At 37.3% G+C, this 24669-nt stretch overlaps 1 protein-coding gene across 1 annotated transcript in view; it reads left to right on the forward strand.

Moving 5' to 3' along the window:
• The window catches only part of LOC137384934 (mucin-22-like), a 162976-nt gene that overhangs the window by 86307 nt on the left and 52000 nt on the right, over positions 1-24669 (forward strand). Inside the window, exons 70-87 of the mRNA XM_068059644.1 lie at positions 132-191; positions 2207-2269; positions 2652-2711; positions 4727-4789; positions 5172-5231; positions 7268-7330; positions 7713-7772; positions 9788-9850; positions 10233-10292; positions 12330-12392; positions 12775-12834; positions 14872-14934; positions 15317-15376; positions 17411-17473; positions 19941-20003; positions 20386-20445; positions 22483-22545; positions 22928-22987. Coding sequence (XP_067915745.1) covers positions 132-191; positions 2207-2269; positions 2652-2711; positions 4727-4789; positions 5172-5231; positions 7268-7330; positions 7713-7772; positions 9788-9850; positions 10233-10292; positions 12330-12392; positions 12775-12834; positions 14872-14934; positions 15317-15376; positions 17411-17473; positions 19941-20003; positions 20386-20445; positions 22483-22545; positions 22928-22987 — 1107 coding nt within the window. The remainder of the gene's footprint in view (positions 1-131; positions 192-2206; positions 2270-2651; positions 2712-4726; positions 4790-5171; positions 5232-7267; positions 7331-7712; positions 7773-9787; positions 9851-10232; positions 10293-12329; positions 12393-12774; positions 12835-14871; positions 14935-15316; positions 15377-17410; positions 17474-19940; positions 20004-20385; positions 20446-22482; positions 22546-22927; positions 22988-24669) is intronic.

Consider the following 24669-nt stretch of genomic DNA (forward strand, 5'->3'; position numbering starts at 1 on the left):
TTCAATGTTGATCTTTTAACGACATAATTTCGGGTAAAGTTCCATTGTAGAACAACGTTATTAGTGTTGAATGCAAATGTGAAGTTTATAAACACAATCTTCAGATTAGGGTAATTTATCTTGTTCTTCAGAAGGAATCACTACAACAGCGAAAGCAACTACAACTGGGTCCACTACAGCCTCCACATCTGGTGAGTGATGTCTCTTTTCAATCAGAACATACGAACATATGAAGATATGAATTAGGAGCAGATGTAGGCCATTCGGCCCCTTTGAGTCTGCTTCACCATTCAATAAGATCATGGCTGATCTGTTTGAGTACAGATATACAATGGCGAGTACAGTGACACAATTCATCTTATTTCAACAACTCCAAGACGCTGAAAGTCCACTACTTTGCACATGTTGATATTTAGCCCAGACAGTTCGGGGTGAAATGGTTGAAAACTGAACAAATTAAATGAAACTAGATTCATGTGTCTAGCTGAGGAGAGTTTCTGTGTCCATATTGTATACGCTCTATTCCCCATAGATAAAATAGAAACAGAAAATACTGGGAAAAGGTGGCTGTTTTGGCAGGATCTGAGGTCAGAGAAATATTTAATGTTTCAGGTCAATCACCTTTCATCAGAACTCTTTGATTTCAGATGAAACTGATGGTAATTGATGAAAGGTCATGAACCTGAAACTTTAACACTGTTTCTCTCCACAGGTACTAACTGGGCTGCTGAGTTTATGCAGCATTTTCTGTTTTTATTTTTGATTTCTTACATCTGCAGTATTTTGTGTCTCAATCCCTTAATCTCTGCTTATTTGTGACTATTACTGACCATCTTTGAAATCGTTCTGTGACATTTCAATGAAACAGAAAATTTGCATTTCATGTTGATGGTGGTACTCTGCATTATTTTCAAATTCTGGTAGATTCAATAACACATCTTATCAAATGATGTTCCTTAGACATGTGTCCTTTTCTTGGAGTTATTTTTTCGGAATATGCGCTTTGCCTTTCGGGTTGCAAGGGGTGAGTATTGCTTTAAGAACCAGCAAGTCTCAGGAGTGAAAGGAAGGTGCATTTTGGTTGCCTTACATATAGCCATTTGGAGACTGCGATTCAAAGTGTTCATTCTCGATATCACAGAAACAGCCACTGGGAGTGGGTCTCATGCAATACATTTGTTACAATTCAATTTTGAACTGGCTTTTAGTTGAAGACAGTTTGTTCGAACAGAACACAAATACAGTGACACAGACAGCTGCGGTATTTAGCAAACCTGAAAAAGAGCTGTCAACCATTTAAACAGAAGGAATAGGATTTTTAGTCCGTTTAATTATTATCTCTCAAAGTTCTAAAAAATTTCAAGCCGAAACAGGGTTGTCTGGTAATTTAAATTGAAGAGAGGGAAGTTCGACGATGACAATCTTTTATCCCTCAAAAACTCTAAATTCAGCTTGATTCCATTGAAAGAGTTTGCAAGTCATTAATTGTTGAAATTCACTGGAGAAGGAAAGCAACGTTCCATGAAGACTTCAAGCAACATTATGTGATGACTTCAAGCAACATTATGTGATGACTTCAAGCAACATTCGGTGAGGACTTCAAGCAACACTGGACTGTAAATTTGCAAGGACACTAATTTTTTCTAGTTTAAATATTCTTTAGATCTTCATTGCGTTTAAGAATTTAGTTCTTTGAATTGAAATGTTAATTTGTTGATTTAAAGACACCTGGTTTGGTTCTCCTCATTCAGGGGGTTAATAGATGGTACAATTTGGCTGGGTCTTTCTTTAATTTGGAATGTTTTAAATGATATATTAGGCAATCTGTGGAGGGACAGGATTGAATAATCAGTGTGTCTCTCCCACCACGATCAGAATCGAATATTTTGATTGGGGGCTTTGACAGGAGTGCTCAGTCGTAACACATGTTGCGATTGTTAATTGTCTTCCCTTTTCTTCTTTTGCACAGTAACTTGAAAGCACACTCTTGAAACACAACCTGTAATAGAAATGTTGATTTCTCCATCAACTGTTTATGTTTGCTCTTTTTAATTGAAGTACTTAAAGCTAGTTAGTAACTGTCGTCAAGAATTACCTCATGCGTTATGCCTTAATGCCAACAAAATAATTAGTGGTGGAATTCTATTAATACTGCTGGAGTTGCAGTCAGAGTGCAGTTGTTTTGAAAATCTTTCCTTTTCTTCAGAAGTGACAACGACAGCAAAAGGAGAAATAACAACAACTGTGTCTCCAGCCACTTCTACCACTGGTAAGTAATGGTATCTTTCAATATTGACCAGTAAGTCTTTTGATACAAGTGCGCGATGATCATCTTTGGCGTGGACAATGCCAATCCATCAGCTCCGTCCTGAAGACAATAAACCCATTGCTTTGGGATGGAATTACTTGCAAAGTTTAGTACATCACAAACTTCAAACAATGGCATTTCACAACAGTTACAAAAGCACTTTTGTGAAAACCTGTCCCCCAAGAGATTGTCCCATCTGATGATTTCTGTCGTTCAATGTTGATCTTTTAATGACATAATTTCGGGTAAAGTTCCATTGTAGAACAACGTTATTAGTTTTGAATGCAAATGTGAAGTTTATAAACACAATCTTCAGATTAGGATAATTTATCTTGTTCTTCAGAAGGAATCACTACAACAGCGAAAGCAACTACAACTGGGTCCACTACAGCCTCCACATCTGGTGAGTGATGTCTCTTTTCAATCAGAACATACGAACATATGAAGATATGAATTAGGCACAGATGTAGGCCATTGGGCCTCATGGAGAATGCTTCACCATTCAATAAGATCATGGCTGATCTGTTTGAGTACAGATATACAATGGCGAGTACAGTGACACAATTCATCTTATTTCAACAACTCCAAGACACTGGAAGTCCACTACTTTGCACATGTTGATATTTAGCCCAGACAGTTCGGGGTGAAATGGTTGAAAACTGAACAAATTAAATGAAACTAGATTCATGTGTCTAGCTGAGGAGAGTTTCTGTGTCCATATTGTATACGCTCTATTCCCCATAGATAAAATAGAAACAGAAAATACTGGGAAAAGGTGGCTGTTTTGGCAGGATCTGAGGTCAGAGAAATATTTAATGTTTCAGGTCAATCACCTTTCATCAGAACTCTTTGATTTCAGATGAAACTGATGGTAATTGATGAAAGGTCATGAACCTGAAACTTTAACACTGTTTCTCTCCACAGGTACTAACTGGGCTGCTGAGTTTATGCAGCATTTTCTGTTTTTATTTTTGATTTCTTACATCTGCAGTATTTTGTGTCTCAATCCCTTAATCTCTGCTTATTTGTGACTATTACTGACCATCTTTGAAATCGTTCTGTGACATTTCAATGAAACAGAAAATTTGCATTTCATGTTGATGGTGGTACTCTGCATTATTTTCAAATTCTGGTAGATTCAATAACACATCTTATCAAATGATGTTCCTTAGACATGTGTCCTTTTCTTGGAGTTATTTTTTCGGAATATGCGCTTTGCCTTTCGGGTTGCAAGGGGTGAGTATTGCTTTAAGAACCAGCAAGTCTCAGGAGTGAAAGGAAGGTGCATTTTGGTTGCCTTACATATAGCCATTTGGAGACTGCGATTCAAAGTGTTCATTCTCGATATCACAGAAACAGCCACTGGGAGTGGGTCTCATGCAATACATTTGTTACAATTCAATTTTGAACTGGCTTTTAGTTGAAGACAGTTTGTTCGAACAGAACACAAATACAGTGACACAGACAGCTGCGGTATTTAGCAAACCTGAAAAAGAGCTGTCAACCATTTAAACAGAAGGAATAGGATTTTTAGTCCGTTTAATTATTATCTCTCAAAGTTCTAAAAAATTTCAAGCCGAAACAGGGTTGTCTGGTAATTTAAATTGAAGAGAGGGAAGTTCGACGATGACAATCTTTTATCCCTCAAAAACTCTAAATTCAGCTTGATTCCATTGAAAGAGTTTGCAAGTCATTAATTGTTGAAATTCACTGGAGAAGGAAAGCAACGTTCCATGAAGACTTCAAGCAACATTATGTGATGACTTCAAGCAACATTATGTGATGACTTCAAGCAACATTCGGTGAGGACTTCAAGCAACACTGGACTGTAAATTTGCAAGGACACTAATTTTTTCTAGTTTAAATATTCTTTAGATCTTCATTGCGTTTAAGAATTTAGTTCTTTGAATTGAAATGTTAATTTGTTGATTTAAAGACACCTGGTTTGGTTCTCCTCATTCAGGGGGTTAATAGATGGTACAATTTGGCTGGGTCTTTCTTTAATTTGGAATGTTTTAAATGATATATTAGGCAATCTGTGGAGGGACAGGATTGAATAATCAGTGTGTCTCTCCCACCACGATCAGAATCGAATATTTTGATTGGGGGCTTTGACAGGAGTGCTCAGTCGTAACACATGTTGCGATTGTTAATTGTCTTCCCTTTTCTTCTTTTGCACAGTAACTTGAAAGCACACTCTTGAAACACAACCTGTAATAGAAATGTTGATTTCTCCATCAACTGTTTATGTTTGCTCTTTTTAATTGAAGTACTTAAAGCTAGTTAGTAACTGTCGTCAAGAATTACCTCATGCGTTATGCCTTAATGCCAACAAAATAATTAGTGGTGGAATTCTATTAATACTGCTGGAGTTGCAGTCAGAGTGCAGTTGTTTTGAAAATCTTTCCTTTTCTTCAGAAGTGACAACGACAGCAAAAGGAGAAATAACAACAACTGTGTCTCCAGCCACTTCTACCACTGGTAAGTAATGGTATCTTTCAATATTGACCAGTAAGTCTTTTGATACAAGTGCGCGATGATCATCTTTGGCGTGGACAATGCCAATCCATCAGCTCCGTCCTGAAGACAATAAACCCATTGCTTTGGGATGGAATTACTTGCAAAGTTTAGTACATCACAAACTTCAAACAATGGCATTTCACAACAGTTACAAAAGCACTTTTGTGAAAACCTGTCCCCCAAGAGATTGTCCCATCTGATGATTTCTGTCGTTCAATGTTGATCTTTTAATGACATAATTTCGGGTAAAGTTCCATTGTAGAACAACGTTATTAGTTTTGAATGCAAATGTGAAGTTTATAAACACAATCTTCAGATTAGGATAATTTATCTTGTTCTTCAGAAGGAATCACTACAACAGCGAAAGCAACTACAACTGGGTCCACTACAGCCTCCACATCTGGTGAGTGATGTCTCTTTTCAATCAGAACATACGAACATATGAAGATATGAATTAGGCACAGATGTAGGCCATTGGGCCTCATGGAGAATGCTTCACCATTCAATAAGATCATGGCTGATCTGTTTGAGTACAGATATACAATGGCGAGTACAGTGACACAATTCATCTTATTTCAACAACTCCAAGACACTGGAAGTCCACTACTTTGCACATGTTGATATTTAGCCCAGACAGTTCGGGGTGAAATGGTTGAAAACTGAACAAATTAAATGAAACTAGATTCATGTGTCTAGCTGAGGAGAGTTTCTGTGTCCATATTGTATATGCTCTATTCCCCATAGATAAAATAGAAACAGAAAATACTGGGAAAAGGTGGCTGTTTTGGCAGGATCTGAGGTCAGAGAAATATTTAATGTTTCAGGTCAATCACCTTTCATCAGAACTCTTTGATTTCAGATGAAACTGATGGTAATTGATGAAAGGTCATGAACCTGAAACTTTAACACTGTTTCTCTCCACAGGTACTAACTGGGCTGCTGAGTTTATGCAGCATTTTCTGTTTTTATTTTTGATTTCTTACATCTGCAGTATTTTGTGTCTCAATCCCTTAATCTCTGCTTATTTGTGACTTTTACTGACCATCTTTGAAATCGTTCTGTGACATTTCAATGAAACAGAAAATTTGCATTTCATGTTGATGGTGGTACTCTGCATTATTTTCAAATTCTGGTAGATTCAATAACACATCTTATCAAATGATGTTCCTTTGACATGCGTCCTTTTCTTGGAGTTTTTTTTCGGAATATGCGCTTTGCCTTTAGGGTTGCAAGGGGTGAGTATTGCTTTAAGAACCAGCAAGTCTCAGGAGTGAAAGGAAGGTGCATTTTGGTTGCCTTACATAAGGCCATTTGGAGACTGCGATTCAAAGTGTTCATTCTCGATATCACAGAAACAGCCACTGGGAGTGAGTCTCATGCAATACATTTGTTACAATTCAATTTTGAACTAGTTTTTAGTTGAAGACAGTTTGTTCGAACAGAACACAAATACAGTGACACAGACAGCTGCGGTATTTAGCAAACCTGAAAAAGAGCTGTCAACCATTTAAACAGAAGGAATAGGATTTTTAGTCCGTTTAATTATTATCTCTCAAAGTTCTAAAAAAGTCAAGCCGAAACAGAGATGTTGGGTAATTTAAATTGAAGAGAGGGAAGTTCGACGATGACAATCTTTTATCCCTCAAAAACTCTAAATTCAGCTTGATTCCATTGAAAGAGTTTGCAAGTCATTAATTGTTGAAATTCACTGGAGAAGGAAAGCAACGTTCCATGAGGACTTCAAGCAACATTATGTGATGACTTCAAGCAACATTCTGTGAGGACTTCAGGCAACATTCAGTGAAGACTTCAAGTAACATTCGGTGAAGAGTTCAAGCTACAATGGACTGTAAATTTGCAAGGACACTAATTTTTTCTATTTTAAATATTGTTTAGATCTTCATAGCGTTTAAGAATTTAGTTCTTTGAATTGAAATGTTAATTTGTTGATTTAAAGACACCTGGTTTGGTTCGCCTCATTCAGGGGGTTAATAGATGGTACAATTTGGCTGGGTCTTTCTTTAATTTGGATAGTTTTAAATGATATATTAGGCAATCTGTGGAGGGACGGGATTGAATAATCAGTGTGTCTCTCCCACCACGATCAGAATTGAATATTTTGATTGGGGGCTTTGACAGGAGCGCTCAGTCGTAACACATGTTGCGATTGTTAATTGTCTTCCCTTTTCTTCTTTTGCACAGTAACTTGAAAGCACGCTCTTGAAACACAATATGTAATGGAAATGTTGTTTTATCCATCAACTGTTTATGTTTGCTCTTTTTAATTGAAGTACTTAAAGCTAGTTAGTAACTGTCGTCAAGAATTACCTCATGCGTTATGCCTTAATGCCAACAAAATAATTAGTGGTGGAATTCTATTAATACTGCTGGAGTTGCAGTCAGAGTGCAGTTGTTTTGAAAATCTTTCCTTTTCTTCAGAAGTGACAACGACAGCAAAAGGAGAAATAACAACAACTGTGTCTCCAGCCACTTCTACCACTGGTAAGTAATGGTATCTTTCAATATTGACCAGTAAGTCTTTTGATACAAGTGCGCGATGATCATCTTTGGCGTGGACAATGCCAATCCATCAGCTCCGTCCTGAAGACAATAAACCCATTGCTTTGGGATGGAATTACTTGCAAAGTTTAGTACATCACAAACTTCAAACAATGGCATTTCACAACAGTTACAAAAGCACTTTTGTGAAAACCTGTCCCCCAAGAGATTGTCCCATCTGATGATTTCTGTCGTTCAATGTTGATCTTTTAACGACATAATTTCGGGTAAAGTTCCATTGTAGAACAACGTTATTAGTGTTGAATGCAAATGTGAAGTTTATAAACACAATCTTCAGATTAGGGTAATTTATCTTGTTCTTCAGAAGGAATCACTACAACAGCGAAAGCAACTACAACTGGGTCCACTACAGCCTCCACATCTGGTGAGTGATGTCTCTTTTCAATCAGAACATACGAACGTATGAAGATATGAATTAGGAGCAGATGTAGGCCATTCGGCCCCTTTGAGTCTGCTTCACCATTCAATAAGATCATGGCTGATCTGTTTGAGTACAGATATACAATGGCGAGTACAGTGACACAATTCATCTTATTTCAACAACTCCAAGACGCTGGAAGTCCACTACTTTGCACATGTTGATATTTAGCCCAGACAGTTCGGGGTGAAATGGTTGAAAACTGAACAAATTAAATGAAACTAGATTCATGTGTCTAGCTGAGGAGAGTTTCTGTGTCCATATTGTATACGCTCTATTCCCCATAGATAAAATAGAAACAGAAAATACTGGGAAAAGGTGGCTGTTTTGGCAGGATCTGAGGTCAGAGAAATATTTAATGTTTCAGGTCAATCACCTTTCATCAGAACTCTTTGATTTCAGATGAAACTGATGGTAATTGATGAAAGGTCATGAACCTGAAACTTTAACACTGTTTCTCTCCACAGGTACTAACTGGGCTGCTGAGTTTATGCAGCATTTTCTGTTTTTATTTTTGATTTCTTACATCTGCAGTATTTTGTGTCTCAATCCCTTAATCTCTGCTTATTTGTGACTATTACTGACCATCTTTGAAATCGTTCTGTGACATTTCAATGAAACAGAAAATTTGCATTTCATGTTGATGGTGGTACTCTGCATTATTTTCAAATTCTGGTAGATTCAATAACACATCTTATCAAATGATGTTCCTTAGACATGTGTCCTTTTCTTGGAGTTATTTTTTCGGAATATGCGCTTTGCCTTTCGGGTTGCAAGGGGTGAGTATTGCTTTAAGAACCAGCAAGTCTCAGGAGTGAAAGGAAGGTGCATTTTGGTTGCCTTACATATAGCCATTTGGAGACTGCGATTCAAAGTGTTCATTCTCGATATCACAGAAACAGCCACTGGGAGTGGGTCTCATGCAATACATTTGTTACAATTCAATTTTGAACTGGCTTTTAGTTGAAGACAGTTTGTTCGAACAGAACACAAATACAGTGACACAGACAGCTGCGGTATTTAGCAAACCTGAAAAAGAGCTGTCAACCATTTAAACAGAAGGAATAGGATTTTTAGTCCGTTTAATTATTATCTCTCAAAGTTCTAAAAAATTTCAAGCCGAAACAGGGTTGTCTGGTAATTTAAATTGAAGAGAGGGAAGTTCGACGATGACAATCTTTTATCCCTCAAAAACTCTAAATTCAGCTTGATTCCATTGAAAGAGTTTGCAAGTCATTAATTGTTGAAATTCACTGGAGAAGGAAAGCAACGTTCCATGAAGACTTCAAGCAACATTATGTGATGACTTCAAGCAACATTATGTGATGACTTCAAGCAACATTCGGTGAGGACTTCAAGCAACACTGGACTGTAAATTTGCAAGGACACTAATTTTTTCTAGTTTAAATATTGTTTAGATCTTCATTGCGTTTAAGAATTTAGTTCTTTGAATTGAACAGTTAATTTGTTGATTTAAAGACACCTGGTTTGGTTCTCCTCATTCAGGGGGTTAATAGATGGTACAATTTGGCTGGGTCTTTCTTTAATTTGGAATGTTTTAAATGATATATTAGGCAATCTGTGGAGGGACAGGATTGAATAATCAGTGTGTCTCTCCCACCACGATCAGAATCGAATATTTTGATTGGGGGCTTTGACAGGAGCGCTCAGTCGTAACACATGTTGCGATTGTTAATTGTCTTCCCTTTTCTTCTTTTGCACAGTAACTTGAAAGCACACTCTTGAAACACAACCTGTAATGGAAATGTTGTTTTCTCCATCAACTGTTTATGTTTGCTCTTTTTAATTGAAGTACTTAAAGCTAGTTAGTAACTGTCGTCAAGAATTACCTCATGCGTTATGCCTTAATGCCAACAAAATAATTAGTGGTGGAATTCTATTAATACTGCTGGAGTTGCAGTCAGAGTGCAGTTGTTTTGAAAATCTTTCCTTTTCTTCAGAAGTGACAACGACAGCAAAAGGAGAAATAACAACAACTGTGTCTCCAGCCACTTCTACCACTGGTAAGTAATGGTATCTTTCAATATTGACCAGTAAGTCTTTTGATACAAGTGCGCGATGATCATCTTTGGCGTGGACAATGCCAATCCATCAGCTCCGTCCTGAAGACAATAAACCCATTGCTTTGGGATGGAATTACTTGCAAAGTTCAGTACATCACAAACTTCAAACAATGGCATTTCACAACAGTTACAAAAGCAATTTTGTGAAAACCTGTCCCCCAAGAGATTGTCCCATCTGATGATTTCTGTCGTTCAATGTTGATCTTTTAATGACATAATTTCGGGTAAAGTTCCATTGTAGAACAACGTTATTAGTTTTGAATGCAAATGTGAAGTTTATAAACACAATCTTCAGATTAGGATAATTTATCTTGTTCTTCAGAAGGAATCACTACAACAGCGAAAGCAACTACAACTGGGTCCACTACAGCCTCCACATCTGGTGAGTGATGTCTCTTTTCAATCAGAACATACGAACATATGAAGATATGAATTAGGCACAGATGTAGGCCATTGGGCCTCATGGAGAATGCTTCACCATTCAATAAGATCATGGCTGATCTGTTTGAGTACAGATATACAATGGCGAGTACAGTGACACAATTCATCTTATTTCAACAACTCCAAGACACTGGAAGTCCACTACTTTGCACATGTTGATATTTAGCCCAGACAGTTCGGGGTGAAATGGTTGAAAACTGAACAAATTAAATGAAACTAGATTCATGTGTCTAGCTGAGGAGAGTTTCTGTGTCCATATTGTATACGCTCTATTCCCCATAGATAAAATAGAAACAGAAAATACTGGGAAAAGGTGGCTGTTTTGGCAGGATCTGAGGTCAGAGAAATATTTAATGTTTCAGGTCAATCACCTTTCATCAGAACTCTTTGATTTCAGATGAAACTGATGGTAATTGGTGAAAGGTCATGAACCTGAAACTTTAACACTGTTTCTCTCCACAGGTACTAACTGGGCTGCTGGGTTTATGCAGCATTTTCTGTTTTTATTTTTGATTTCTTACATCTGCAGTATTTTGTGTCTCAATCCCTTAATCTCTGCTTATTTGTGACTTTTACTGACCATCTTTGAAATCGTTCTGTGACATTTCAATGAAACAGAAAATTTGCATTTCATGTTGATGGTGGTACTCTGCATTATTTTCAAATTCTGGTAGATTCAATAACACATCTTATCAAATGATGTTCCTTTGACATGTGTCCTTTTCTTGGAGGTTTTTTTTCGGAATATGCGCTTTGCCTTTAGGGTTGCAAGGGGTGAGTATTGCTTTAAGAACCAGCAAGTCTCAGGAGTGAAAGGAAGGTGCATTTTGGTTGCCTTACATAAGGCCATTTGGAGACTGCGATTCAAAGTGTTCATTCTCGATATCACAGAAACAGCCACTGGGAGTGGGTCTCATGCAATACATTTGTTACAATTCAATTTTGAACCAGTTTTTAGTTGAAGACAGTTTGTTCGAACAGAACACAAATACAGTGACACAGACAGCTGCGGTATTTAGCAAACCTGAAAAAGAGCTGTCAACCATTTAAACAGAAGGAATAGGATTTTTAGTCCGTTTAATTATTATCTCTCAAAGTTCTAAAAAAGTCAAGCCGAAACAGAGATGTTGGGTAATTTAAATTGAAGATAGGGAAGTTCGACGATGACAATCTTTTATCCCTCAACAACTCTAAATTCAGCTTGATTCCATTGAACGAGTTTGCAAGTCGTTAATTGTTGAAATTCACTGGAGAAGGAAAGCAATGTTCCATGAGGACTTCAAGCAACATTATGTGATGACTTCAAGCAACATTATGTGAGGACTTCAAGCAACATACAGTGAAGACATCAAGTAACATTCGGTGAGGACTTCAAGCAACACTGGACTGTAAATTTGCAAGGACACTAATTTTTTCTATTTTAAATATTGTTCAGATCTTCATTGCATTTAAGAATTTAGTTCTTTGAATTGAACAGTTAATTTCTTGATTTAAAGACACCTGGTTTGTTTCGCCTCATTCAGGGGATTAACAGATGGTACAATTTGGCTGGGTCTTTCTTTAATTTGGAAAGCTTTAAATGATATATTCGGCAATCTGTGGAGGGACGGGATTGAATAATCAGTGTGTCTCTCCCACCACGATCAGAATCGAATATTTTGATTGGGGGCTTTGACAGGAGCGCTCAGTCGTAACACATGCTGCGATTGTTAATTGTCTTCCCTTTTCTTCTTTTGCACAGTAACTTGAAAGCAGGCTCTTGAAACACAATCTGGAATGGAAATGTTGTTTTATCCATCAACTGTTTATGTTTGCTCTTTTTAATTGAAGTACTTAAAGCTAGTTAGTAAATGTCGTCAAGAATTACCTCATGCGTTATGCCTTAATGCCAACAAAATAATTAGTGGTGGAATTCTATTAATACTGCTGGAGTTGCAGTCAGAGTGCAGTTGTTTTGAAAATCTTTCCTTTTCTTCAGAAGTGACAACGACAGCAAAAGGAGAAATAACAACAACTGTGTCTCCAGCCACTTCTACCACTGGTAAGTAATGGTATCTTTCAATATTGACCAGTAAGTCTTTTGATACAAGTGCGCGATGATCATCTTTGGCGTGGACAATGCCAATCCATCAGCTCCGTCCTGAAGACAATAAACCCATTGCTTTGGGATGGAATTACTTGCAAAGTTCAGTACATCACAAACTTCAAACAATGGCATTTCACAACAGTTACAAAAGCAATTTTGTGAAAACCTGTCCCCCAAGAGATTGTCCCATCTGATGATTTCTGTCGTTCAATGTTGATCTTTTAATGACATAATTTCGGGTAAAGTTCCATTGTAGAACAACGTTATTAGTTTTGAATGCAAATGTGAAGTTTATAAACACAATCTTCAGATTAGGATAATTTATCTTGTTCTTCAGAAGGAATCACTACAACAGCGAAAGCAACTACAACTGGGTCCACTACAGCCTCCACATCTGGTGAGTGATGTCTCTTTTCAATCAGAACATACGAACATATGAAGATATGAATTAGGCACAGATGTAGGCCATTGGGCCTCATGGAGAATGCTTCACCATTCAATAAGATCATGGCTGATCTGTTTGAGTACAGATATACAATGGCGAGTACAGTGACACAATTCATCTTATTTCAACAACTCCAAGACACTGGAAGTCCACTACTTTGCACATGTTGATATTTAGCCCAGACAGTTCGGGGTGAAATGGTTGAAAACTGAACAAATTAAATGAAACTAGATTCATGTGTCTAGCTGAGGAGAGTTTCTGTGTCCATATTGTATACGCTCTATTCCCCATAGATAAAATAGAAACAGAAAATACTGGGAAAAGGTGGCTGTTTTGGCAGGATCTGAGGTCAGAGAAATATTTAATGTTTCAGGTCAATCACCTTTCATCAGAACTCTTTGATTTCAGATGAAACTGATGGTAATTGGTGAAAGGTCATGAACCTGAAACTTTAACACTGTTTCTCTCCACAGGTACTAACTGGGCTGCTGGGTTTATGCAGCATTTTCTGTTTTTATTTTTGATTTCTTACATCTGCAGTATTTTGTGTCTCAATCCCTTAATCTCTGCTTATTTGTGACTTTTACTGACCATCTTTGAAATCGTTCTGTGACATTTCAATGAAACAGAAAATTTGCATTTCATGTTGATGGTGGTACTCTGCATTATTTTCAAATTCTGGTAGATTCAATAACACATCTTATCAAATGATGTTCCTTTGACATGTGTCCTTTTCTTGGAGGTTTTTTTTCGGAATATGCGCTTTGCCTTTAGGGTTGCAAGGGGTGAGTATTGCTTTAAGAACCAGCAAGTCTCAGGAGTGAAAGGAAGGTGCATTTTGGTTGCCTTACATAAGGCCATTTGGAGACTGCGATTCAAAGTGTTCATTCTCGATATCACAGAAACAGCCACTGGGAGTGGGTCTCATGCAATACATTTGTTACAATTCAATTTTGAACCAGTTTTTAGTTGAAGACAGTTTGTTCGAACAGAACACAAATACAGTGACACAGACAGCTGCGGTATTTAGCAAACCTGAAAAAGAGCTGTCAACCATTTAAACAGAAGGAATAGGATTTTTAGTCCGTTTAATTATTATCTCTCAAAGTTCTAAAAAAGTCAAGCCGAAACAGAGATGTTGGGTAATTTAAATTGAAGATAGGGAAGTTCGACGATGACAATCTTTTATCCCTCAACAACTCTAAATTCAGCTTGATTCCATTGAACGAGTTTGCAAGTCGTTAATTGTTGAAATTCACTGGAGAAGGAAAGCAATGTTCCATGAGGACTTCAAGCAACATTATGTGATGACTTCAAGCAACATTATGTGAGGACTTCAAGCAACATTCAGTGAAGACATCAAGTAACATTCGGTGAGGACTTCAAGCAACACTGGACTGTAAATTTGCAAGGACACTAATTTTTTCTATTTTAAATATTGTTCAGATCTTCATTGCATTTAAGAATTTAGTTCTTTGAATTGAACAGTTAATTTCTTGATTTAAAGACACCTGGTTTGTTTCGCCTCATTCAGGGGATTAACAGATGGTACAATTTGGCTGGGTCTTTCTTTAATTTGGAAAGCTTTAAATGATATATTCGGCAATCTGTGGAGGGACGGGATTGAATAATCAGTGTGTCTCTCCCACCACGATCAGAATCGAATATTTTGATTGGGGGCTTTGACAGGAGCGCTCAGTCGTAACACATGCTGCGATTGTTAATTGTCTTCCCTTTTCTTCTTTTGCACAGTAACTTGAAAGCAGGCTCTTGAAACACAATCTGGAATGGAAATGTTGTTTTATCCATCAACTGTTTATGTTTGCTCTTTTTAATTGAAGTACTTAAAGCTAGTTAGTAAATGTCGTCAAGAATTACCTCATGCGTTATGCCTTAATGCCAACAAAATAATTACTGGTGGAATTCTATTAATACTGCTGGAGTTGCAGTCAGAGTGCAGTTGTTTTGAAAATCTTTCCTTTTCTTCAGAAGTGACAACAACAGCAAAAGGAGAAATAACAACAACTGTGTCTCCAGCCACTTCTACCACTGGTAAGTAATGGTATCTTTCAATATTGACCAGTAAGTCTTTAAATACAAGTGCGCGATGATTATCTTTGGCGTGGACAATGCCAATCCATCAGCTCCGTCCTGAAGACAATAAACCCATTGCTTTGGGATGGAATTACTTGCAAAGTTCAGTACATCACAAACTTCAAACAATGGCATTTCACAACAGTTACAAAAGCACTTTTGTGAAAACCTGTCCCCCAAGAGATTGTCCCATCTGATGATTTCTGTGGTTCAATGTTGATCTTTTAACGACCTAATTTCGGATAAAGTTCCATTGTAGAACAACGTTATTAGTTTTGAATGCAAATGTGAAGTTTATAAACACAATCTTCAGATTAGGATAATTTATCTTGTTCTTCAGAAGGAATCACTACAACAGCGAAAGCAACTACAACTGGGTCCACTACAGCCTCCACATCTGGTGAGTGATGTCTCTTTTCAATCAGAACATACGAACATATGAAGATATGAATTAGGAGCAGATGTAGGCCATTCGGCCTCATGGAGAATGCTTCACCATTCAATAAGAATGGCTGATCTGTTTGAGTACAGATATACAATGGCGAGTACAGTGACACAATTCATCTTATTTCAACAACTCCAAGACACTGGAAGTCCACTACTTTGCACATGTTGATATTTAGCCCAGACAGTTCGGGGTGAAATGGTTGAAAACTGAACAAATTAAATGAAACTAGATTCATGTGTCTAGCTGAGGAGAGTTTCTGTGTCCATATTGTATACGCTCGATTCCCCATAGATAAAATAGAAACAGAAAATACTGGGAAAAGGTGGCTGTTTTGGCAGGATCTGAGGTCAGAGAAATATTTAATGTTTCAGGTCAATCACCTTTCATCAGAACTCTTTGATTTCAGATGAAACTGATGGTAATTGGTGAAAGGTCATGAACCTGAAACTTTAACACTGTTTCTCTCCACAGGTACTAACTGGGCTGCTGAGTTTATGCAGCATTTTCTGTTTTTATTTTTGATTTCTTACATCTGCAGTATTTTGTGTCTCAATCCCTTAATCTCTGCTTATTTGTGACTTTCACTGACCATCTTTGAAATCGTTCTGTGACATTTCAATGAAACAGAAAATTTGCATTTCATGTTGATGGTGGTACTCTGCATTATTTTCAAATTCTAGTAGATTCAATAACACATCTTATCAAATGATGTTCCTGTGACATGTGTCCTTTTCTTGGAGTTATTTTTTCGGAATATGCGCTTTGCCTTTCGGGTTGCAAGGGGTGAGTATTGCTTTAAGAACCAGCAAGTCTCAGGAGTGAAAGGAAGGTGCATTTTGGTTGCCTTACATATAGCCATTTGGAGACTGCGATTCAAAGTGTTCATTCTCGATATCACAGAAACAGCCACTGGGAGTGAGTCTCATGCAATACATTTGTTACAATTCAATTTTGAACTGGTTTTTAGTTGAAGACAGTTTGTTCTAACAGAACACAAATACAGTGACACAGACAGCTGCGGTATTTAGCAAACCTGAAAAAGAGCTGTCAACCATTCAAACAGAAGGAATAGGATTTTTAGTCCGTTTAATTATTATCTCTCAAAGTTCTAAAAAGGTCAAGCCGAAACAGAGATGTCAGGTAATTTAAATTGAAGAGAGGGAAGTTCGACGATGACAATGTTTTGTCCCTCAAAAACTCTAAATTCAGCTTGATTCCATTGAAAGAGTTTGCAAGTCATTAATTGTTGAAATTCACTGGAGAAGGAAAGCAACGTTCCATGAGGACTTCAAGCAACATTATGTGATGACTTCAAGCAACATTCTGTGAGGACTTCAAGCAACATTCAGCGAAGACTTCAAGTAACATTCGGTGAGGACTTCAAGCTACACTGGACTGTAAATTTGCAAGAATACTAATTTTTTCTATTTTAAATATTGTTCAGATCTTCATTGCGTTTAAGAATTTAGTTCTTTGAATTGAACAGTTAATTTGTTGATTTAAAGACACCTGGTTTGGTTCGCCTCATTCACGGGGTTAATGGATGGTACAATTTGGCAGGGTCTTTCTTGAATTTGGAAAGTTTTAAATGATATATTAGGCAATCTGTGGAGGGACGGGATTGAATAATCAGTTTGTCTCTCCCACCACAATCAGAATCGAATATTTTGATTGGGGGCTTTGACAGGAGCGCTCAGTCGCAACACATGTTGCAACTGTTAATTGTCTTCCCTTTTCTTCTTTTGCACAGTAACTTGAAAGCACGCTCTTGAAACACAACCTGTAATGGAAATGTTGTTTTATCCATCAACTGTTTATGTTTGCTATTTTAATTGAAGTACTTAAAGCTAGTTAGTAACTGTCGTCAAGAATTACCTCATGCGTTATGCCTTAATGCCAACAAAATAATTAGTATTGGAATTCTATTAATACTGCTGGAGTTGCAGTCAGAGTGCAGTTGTTTTGAAAATCTTTCCTTTTCTTCAGAAGTGACAACAACAGCAAAAGGAGAAATAACAACAACTGTGTCTCCAGCTACTTCTACCACTGGTAAGTAATGGTATCTTTCAATATTGACCAGTAAGTCTTTTGATACAAGTGCGCGATGATCATCTTTGGCGTGGACAATGCCAATCCATCACCTCAGTCCTGAAGACAATAAACCCATTGCTTTGGGATGGAATTACTTGCAAAGTTCAGTACATCACAAACTTCAAACAATGGCATTTCACAACAGTTACAAAAGCAACTTTGTGAAAACATGTCCCCCAAGAGATTGTCCCATCTGACGATTTCTGTGGTTCAATGTTGATCTTTTAACGACATAATTTCGGGTAAAGTTCCATTGTAGAACAACGTTATTAGTTTTGAATGCAAATGTGAAGTTTATAAACACAATCTTCAGATTAGGAAAATTTATCTTGTTCTTCAGAAGGAATCACTACAACAGCGAAAGCAACTACAACTGGGTCCACATCTGGTGAGTGATGTCTCTTTTCAATCAGAACATACAAACATATGAAGATATGAATTAGGAGCACAAGTCGGCCATTCGGCCCCTTTGAGCCTGCTTCTCCATTCAGTAAGATTATGGCTGATCTGTTTGAGTACAGATATACAATGGCGAGTACAGTGACACAACTCATCTTATTTCAACAACTCCAAGACACTGGAGGTCCACTTCTTTGCACATGATGATATTTCGCCCATCCAGTTCGAGGTGAAATGGTTGAAAACTGAACAAATTAAATGAAACTAGATTCATGTGTCTAGCTGAGGAGAGTTTCTGTGTCCATATTGTATACGCTCTATTCCCCATAGATAAAATAAAAATAGAAAATACTGGGAAAAGGTGGCTGTTTTGGCAGGATCTGAGGTCAGAGAAATATTTAATGTTTCAGGTCAATCACCTTTCATCAGAACTCTTTGATTTCAGATGAAACTGATGGTAATTGGTGAAAGGTCATGAACCTGAAACTTTAACACTGTTTCTCTCCGCAGGTACTAACTGGGCTGCTGAGTTTATGCAGCATTTTCTGTTTTTATTTTTGATTTCTTACATCTGCAGTATTTTGTGTCTCAATCCCTTAGTCTCTGCTTATTTGTGACTTTTACTGACCATCTTTGAAATCGTTCTGTGACATTTCAATGAAACAGAAAATTTGCATTTCATGTTGATGGTGGTACTCTGCATTATTTTCAAATTCTGGTAGATTCAATAACACATCTTATCAAATGATGTTCCTTTGACATGAGTCCTTTTCTTGGAGTTTTTTTTTCGGAATATGCGCTTTGCCTTTCGGGTTGCAAGGTGTGAGTATTGCTTTAAGAACCAGCAAGTCTCAGGAGTGAAAGGAAGGTGCATTTTGGTTGCCTTACATATAGCCATTTGGAGACTGCGATTCAAAGTGTTCATTCTCGATATCACAGAAACAGCCACTGGGAGTGAGTCTCATGCAATATATTTGTTACAATTCAATTTTGAACTGGTTTTTAGTTGAAGACAGTTTGTTCTAACAGAACACAAATACAGTGACACAGACAGCTGCAGTATTTAGCAAACCTGAAAAAGAGCTGTCAACCATTTAAACAGAAGGAATAGGATTATTATTCCGTTTAATTATTATCTCTCAAAGTTCTAAAAAAGTCAAGCCGAAACAGAGACGTTGGGTAATTTAAATTGAAGCGAGGGAAGTTCGACGATGGCAATCTTTTATCCCTCAAAAACTCTAAATTCAGCTTGATTCCATTGAAAGAGTTTGCAAGTCGTTAATTGTTGAAATTCACTGGAGAAGGAAAGCAACGTTCCATGAGGACTTCAAGCAACATTATGTGATGACTTCAAGCAACATTCTGTGAGGACTTCAAGCAACATTCAGTGAAGACATCAAGTAACATTCGGTGAGGACTTCAAGCAACACTGGACTGTAAATTCTGCAAGGACACAAATTTTTTCTATTTTAAATATTGTTCAGATCGTCATTGCATTTAAGAATTTAGTTCTTTGAATTGAACAGTTAATTTGTTGATTTAAAGACACCTGTTTTGGTTCTCCTCATTCAGGGGGTTAATAGATGGTACAATTTGGCTGGGTCTTTCTTTAATTTGGAAAGTTTTAAATGATATATTAGGCAATCTGTGGAGGGATGGGATTGAATAATCAGTGTGTCTCTCCCACCACGATCAGAATCGAATATTTTGATTGGGGGCTTTGACAGGAGCGCTCAGTCGTAACACATGTTGCGATTGTTAATTGTCTTCCCTTTTCTTCTTTTGCACAGTAACTTGAAAGCACGCTCTTGAAACACAATCTGTAATGGAAATGTTGTTTTATCCATCAACTGTTTATGTTTGCTATTTTAATTGAAGTACTTAAAGCTAGTTAGTAACTGTCGTCAAGAATTACCTCATGCGTTATGCCTTAATGCCAACAAAATAATTAGTGGTGGAATTCTATTAATACTGCTGGAGTTGCAGTCAGAGTGCAGTTGTTTTGAAAATCTTTCCTTTTCTTCAGAAGTGACAACGACAGCAAAAGGAGAAATAACAACAACTGTGTCTCCAGCCACTTCTACCACTGGTAAGTAATGGTATCTTTCAATATTGACCAGTAAGTCTTTTGATACAAGTGAGCGATGATCATCTTTGGCGTGGACAATGCCAATCCATCAGCTCCGTCCTGAAGACAATAAACCCATTGCTTTGGGATGGAATTACTTGCAAAGTTCAGTACATCACAAACTTCAAACAATGGCATTTCACAACAGTTACAAAAGCACTTTTGTGAAAACCTGTCCCCCAAGAGATTGTCCCATCTGATGATTTCTGTGGTTCAATGTTGATCTTTTAACGACATAATTTCGGATAAAGTTCCATTGTAGAACAACGTTATTAGTGTTGAATGCAAATGTGAAGTTTATAAACACAATCTTCAGATTAGGATAATTTATCTTGTTCTTCAGAAGGAATCACTACAACAGCGAAAGCAACTACAACTGGGTCCACTACAGCCTCCACATCTGGTGAGTGATGTCTCTTTTCAATCAGAACATACGAACATATGAAGATATGAATTAGGAGCAGATGTCGGCCATTCGGCCTCATGGAGAATGCTTCACCATTCAATAAGATCATGGCTGATCTGTTTGAGTACAGATATACAATGGCGAGTACAGTGACACAATTCATCTTATTTCAACAACTCCAAGACACTGGAAGTCCACTACTTTGCACATGTTGATATTTAGCCCAGACAGTTCGGGGTGAAATGGTTGAAAACTGAACAAATTAAATGAAACTGGATTCATGTGTGTTGCTGAGAAGAGTTTCTGTGTCCATATTGTATATGCTCTATTCCCCATAGATAAAATAGAAACAGAAAATGCTGGGAAAAGGTGGCTGTTTTGGCAGGATCTAAGGTCAGAGAAATATTTAATGTTTCAGGTCAATCACCTTTCATCAGAACTCTTTGATTTCAGATGAAACTGATGGTAATTGGTGAAAGGTCATGAACCTGAAACTTTAACACTGTTTCTCTCCACAGGTACTAACTGGGCTGCTGAGTTTATGCAGCATTTTCTGTTTTTATTTTTGATTTCTTACATCTGCAGTATTTTGTGTCTCAATCCCTTATTCTCTGCTTATTTGCGACTTTTACTGACCATCTTTGAAATCGTTCTGTGACATTTCAATGAAACAGAAAATTTGCATTTCATGTTGATGGTGGTACTCTGCATTATTTTCAAATTCTGGTAGATTCAATAACACATCTTATCAAATGATGTTCCTTTGACATGAGTCCTTTTCTTGGAGTTTTTTTTTTGGAATATGCGCTTTGCCTTTTGGGTTGCAAGGGGTGAGTATTGCTTTAAGAACCAGCAAGTCTCAGGAGTGAAAGGAAGGTGCATTTTGGTTGCCTTACATATAGCCATTTGGAGACTGCGATTCAAAGTGTTCATTCTCGATATCACAGAAACAGCCACTGGGAGTGTGTCTCATGCAATACATTTGTTACAATTCAATTTTGAACTGGTTTTTAGTTGAAGACAGTTTGTTTCAACAGAACACAAATACAGTGACACAGACAGCTGCGGTATTTAGCAAACCTGAAAAAGAGCTGTCAACCATTTAAACAGAAGGAATAGGATTATTATTCCGTTTAATTATTATCTCTCAAAGTTCTAAAAACGTCAAGCCGAAACAGAGACGTTGGGTAATTTAAATTGAAGAGAGGGAAGTTCGACGATGACAATCTTTTATCCCTCAAAAACTCTAAATTCAGCTTGATTCCATTGAAAGAGTTTGCAAGTCGTTAATTGTTGAAATTCACTGGAGAAGGAAAGCAACGTTCCATGAGGACTTCAAGCAACATCATGTGATGACTTCAAGCAACATTCTGTGAGGACTTCAGGCAACATTCAGTGAAGACTTCAAGTAACATTCGGTGAGGACTTCAAGCAACACTGGACTGTAAATTTGCAAGGACACTAATTTTTTCTAGTTTAAATATTGTTTAGATCTTCATTGCGTTTAAGAATTTAGTTCTTTGAATTGAACAGTTAATTTGTTGATTGAAAGACACCTGGTTTGGTTCACCTCATTCAGGGGGTTAATAGATGGTACAATTTGGCTGGGTCTTTCTTTAATTCGGATAGTTTTAAATGATATATTAGGCAATCTGTGGAGGGATGGGATTGAATAATCAGTGTGTCTCTCCCACCACGATCAGAATCGAATATTTTGATTGGGGGCTTTGACAGGAGCGCTCAGTCGAAACACATGTTGCGATTGTTAATTGTCTTCCCTTTTCTTCTTTTGCACAGTAACTTGAAAGCACACTCTTGAAACACAACCTGTAATGGAAATGTTGATTTCTCCATCAACTGTTTATGTTTGCTCTTTTTAATTGAAGTACTTAAAGCTAGTTAGTAACTGTCGTCAAGAATTACCTCATGCGTTATGCCTTAATGCCAACAAAATAATTAGTGGTGGAATTCTATTAATACTGCTGGAGTTGCAGTCAGAGTGCAGTTGTTTTGAAAATCTTTCCTTTTCTTCAGAAGTGACAACGACAGCAAAAGGAGAAATAACAACAACTGTGTCTCCAGCCACTTCTACCACTGGTAAGTAATGGTATCTTTCAATATTGACCAGTAAGTCTTTTGATACAAGTGCGCGATGATCATCTTTGGCGTGGACAATGCCAATCCATCAGCTCCGTCCTGAAGACAATAAACCCATTGCTTTGGGATGGAATTACTTGCAAAGTTTAGTACATCACAAACTTCAAACAATGGCATTTCACAACAGTTACAAAAGCACTTTTGTGAAAACCTGTCCCCCAAGAGATTGTCCCATCTGATGATTTCTTTCGTTCAATGTTGATCTTTTAACGACATAATTTCGGGTAAAGTTCCATTGTAGAACAACGTTATTAGTGTTGAATGCAAATGTGAAGTTTATAAACACAATCTTCAGATTAGGGTAATTTATCTTGTTCTTCAGAAGGAATCACTACAACAGCGAAAGCAACTACAACTGGGTCCACTACAGCCTCCACATCTGGTGAGTGATGTCTCTTTTCAATCAGAACATACGAACATATGAAGATATGAATTAGGAGCAGATGTAGGCCATTCGGCCCCTTTGAGTCTGCTTCACCATTCAATAAGATCATGGCTGATCTGTTTGAGTACAGATATACAATGGCGAGTACAGTGACACAATTCATCTTATTTCAACAACTCCAAGACACTGGAAGTCCATTACTTTGCACATGTTGATATTTAGCCCAGACAGTTCGGGGTGAAATGGTTGAAAACTGAACAAATTAAATGAAACTAGATTCATGTGTCTAGCTGAGGAGAGTTTCAGTGTCCATATTGTATACGCTCTATTCCCCATAGATAAAATAGAAACAGAAAATACTGGGAAAAGGTGGCTGTTTTGGCAGGATCTGAGGTCAGAGAAATATTTAATGTTTCAGGTCAATCACCTTTCATCAGAACTCTTTGATTTCAGATGAAACTGATGGTAATTGATGAAAGGTCATGAACCTGAAACTTTAACACTGTTTCTCTCCACAGGTACTAACTGGGCTGCTGAGTTTATGCAGCATTTTCTGTTTTTATTTTTGATTTCTTACATCTGCAGTATTTTGTGTCTCAATCCCTTAATCTCTGCTTATTTGTGACTTTCACTGACCATCTTTGAAATCGTTCTGTGACATTTCAATGAAACAGAAAATTTGCATTTCATGTTGATGGTGGTACTCTGCATTATTTTCAAATTCTGGTAGATTCAATAACACATCTTAACAAATGATGTTCCTTTGACATGTGTCCTTTTCTTGGAGTTATTTTTTCGGAATATGCGCTTTGCCTTTCGGGTTGCAAGGGGTGAGTATTGCTTTAAGAACCAGCAAGTCTCAGGAGTGAAAGGAAGGTGCATTTTGGTTGCCTTACATATAGCCATTTGGAGACTGCGATTCAAAGTGTTCATTCTCGATATCACAGAAACAGCCACTGGGAGTGGGTCTCATGCAATACATTTGTTACAATTCAATTTTGAACTGGTTTTTAGTTGAAGACATTTTGTTCGAACAGAACACAAATACAGTGACACAGACAGCTGCGGTATTTAGCAAACCTGAAAAAGAGCTGTCAACCATTTAAACAGAAGGAATAGGATTTTTAGTCCGTTTAATTATTATCTCTCAAAGTTCTAAAAACGTTCAAGCCGAAACAGGGTTGTCTGGTAATTTAAATTGAAGAGAGGGAAGTTCGACGATGACAATCTTTTATCCCTCAAAAACTCTAAATTCAGCTTGATTCCATTGAAAGAGTTTGCAAGTCATTAATTGTTGAAATTCACTGGAGAAGGAAAGCAACGTTCCATGAGGACTTCAAGCAACATTATGTGATGACTTCAAGCAACATTATGTGATGACTTCAAGCAACATTCGGTGAGGACTTCAAGCAACACTGGACTGTAAATTTGCAAGGACACTAATTTTTTCTAGATTAAATATTGTTTAGATCTTCATTGCGTTTAAGAATTTAGTTCTTTGAATTGAACAGTTAATTTGTTGATTTAAAGACACCTGGTTTGGTTCTCCTCATTTAGGGGGTTAATAGATGGTACAATTTGGCTGGGTCTTTCTTTAATTTGGAATGTTTTAAATGATATATTAGGCAATCTGTGGAGGGACAGGATTGAATAATCAGTGTGTCTCTCCCACCACGATC

This window comes from Heterodontus francisci, chromosome 27, assembly GCF_036365525.1.
Source record: "Heterodontus francisci isolate sHetFra1 chromosome 27, sHetFra1.hap1, whole genome shotgun sequence".
NCBI lineage: Eukaryota > Metazoa > Chordata > Chondrichthyes > Heterodontiformes > Heterodontidae > Heterodontus > Heterodontus francisci.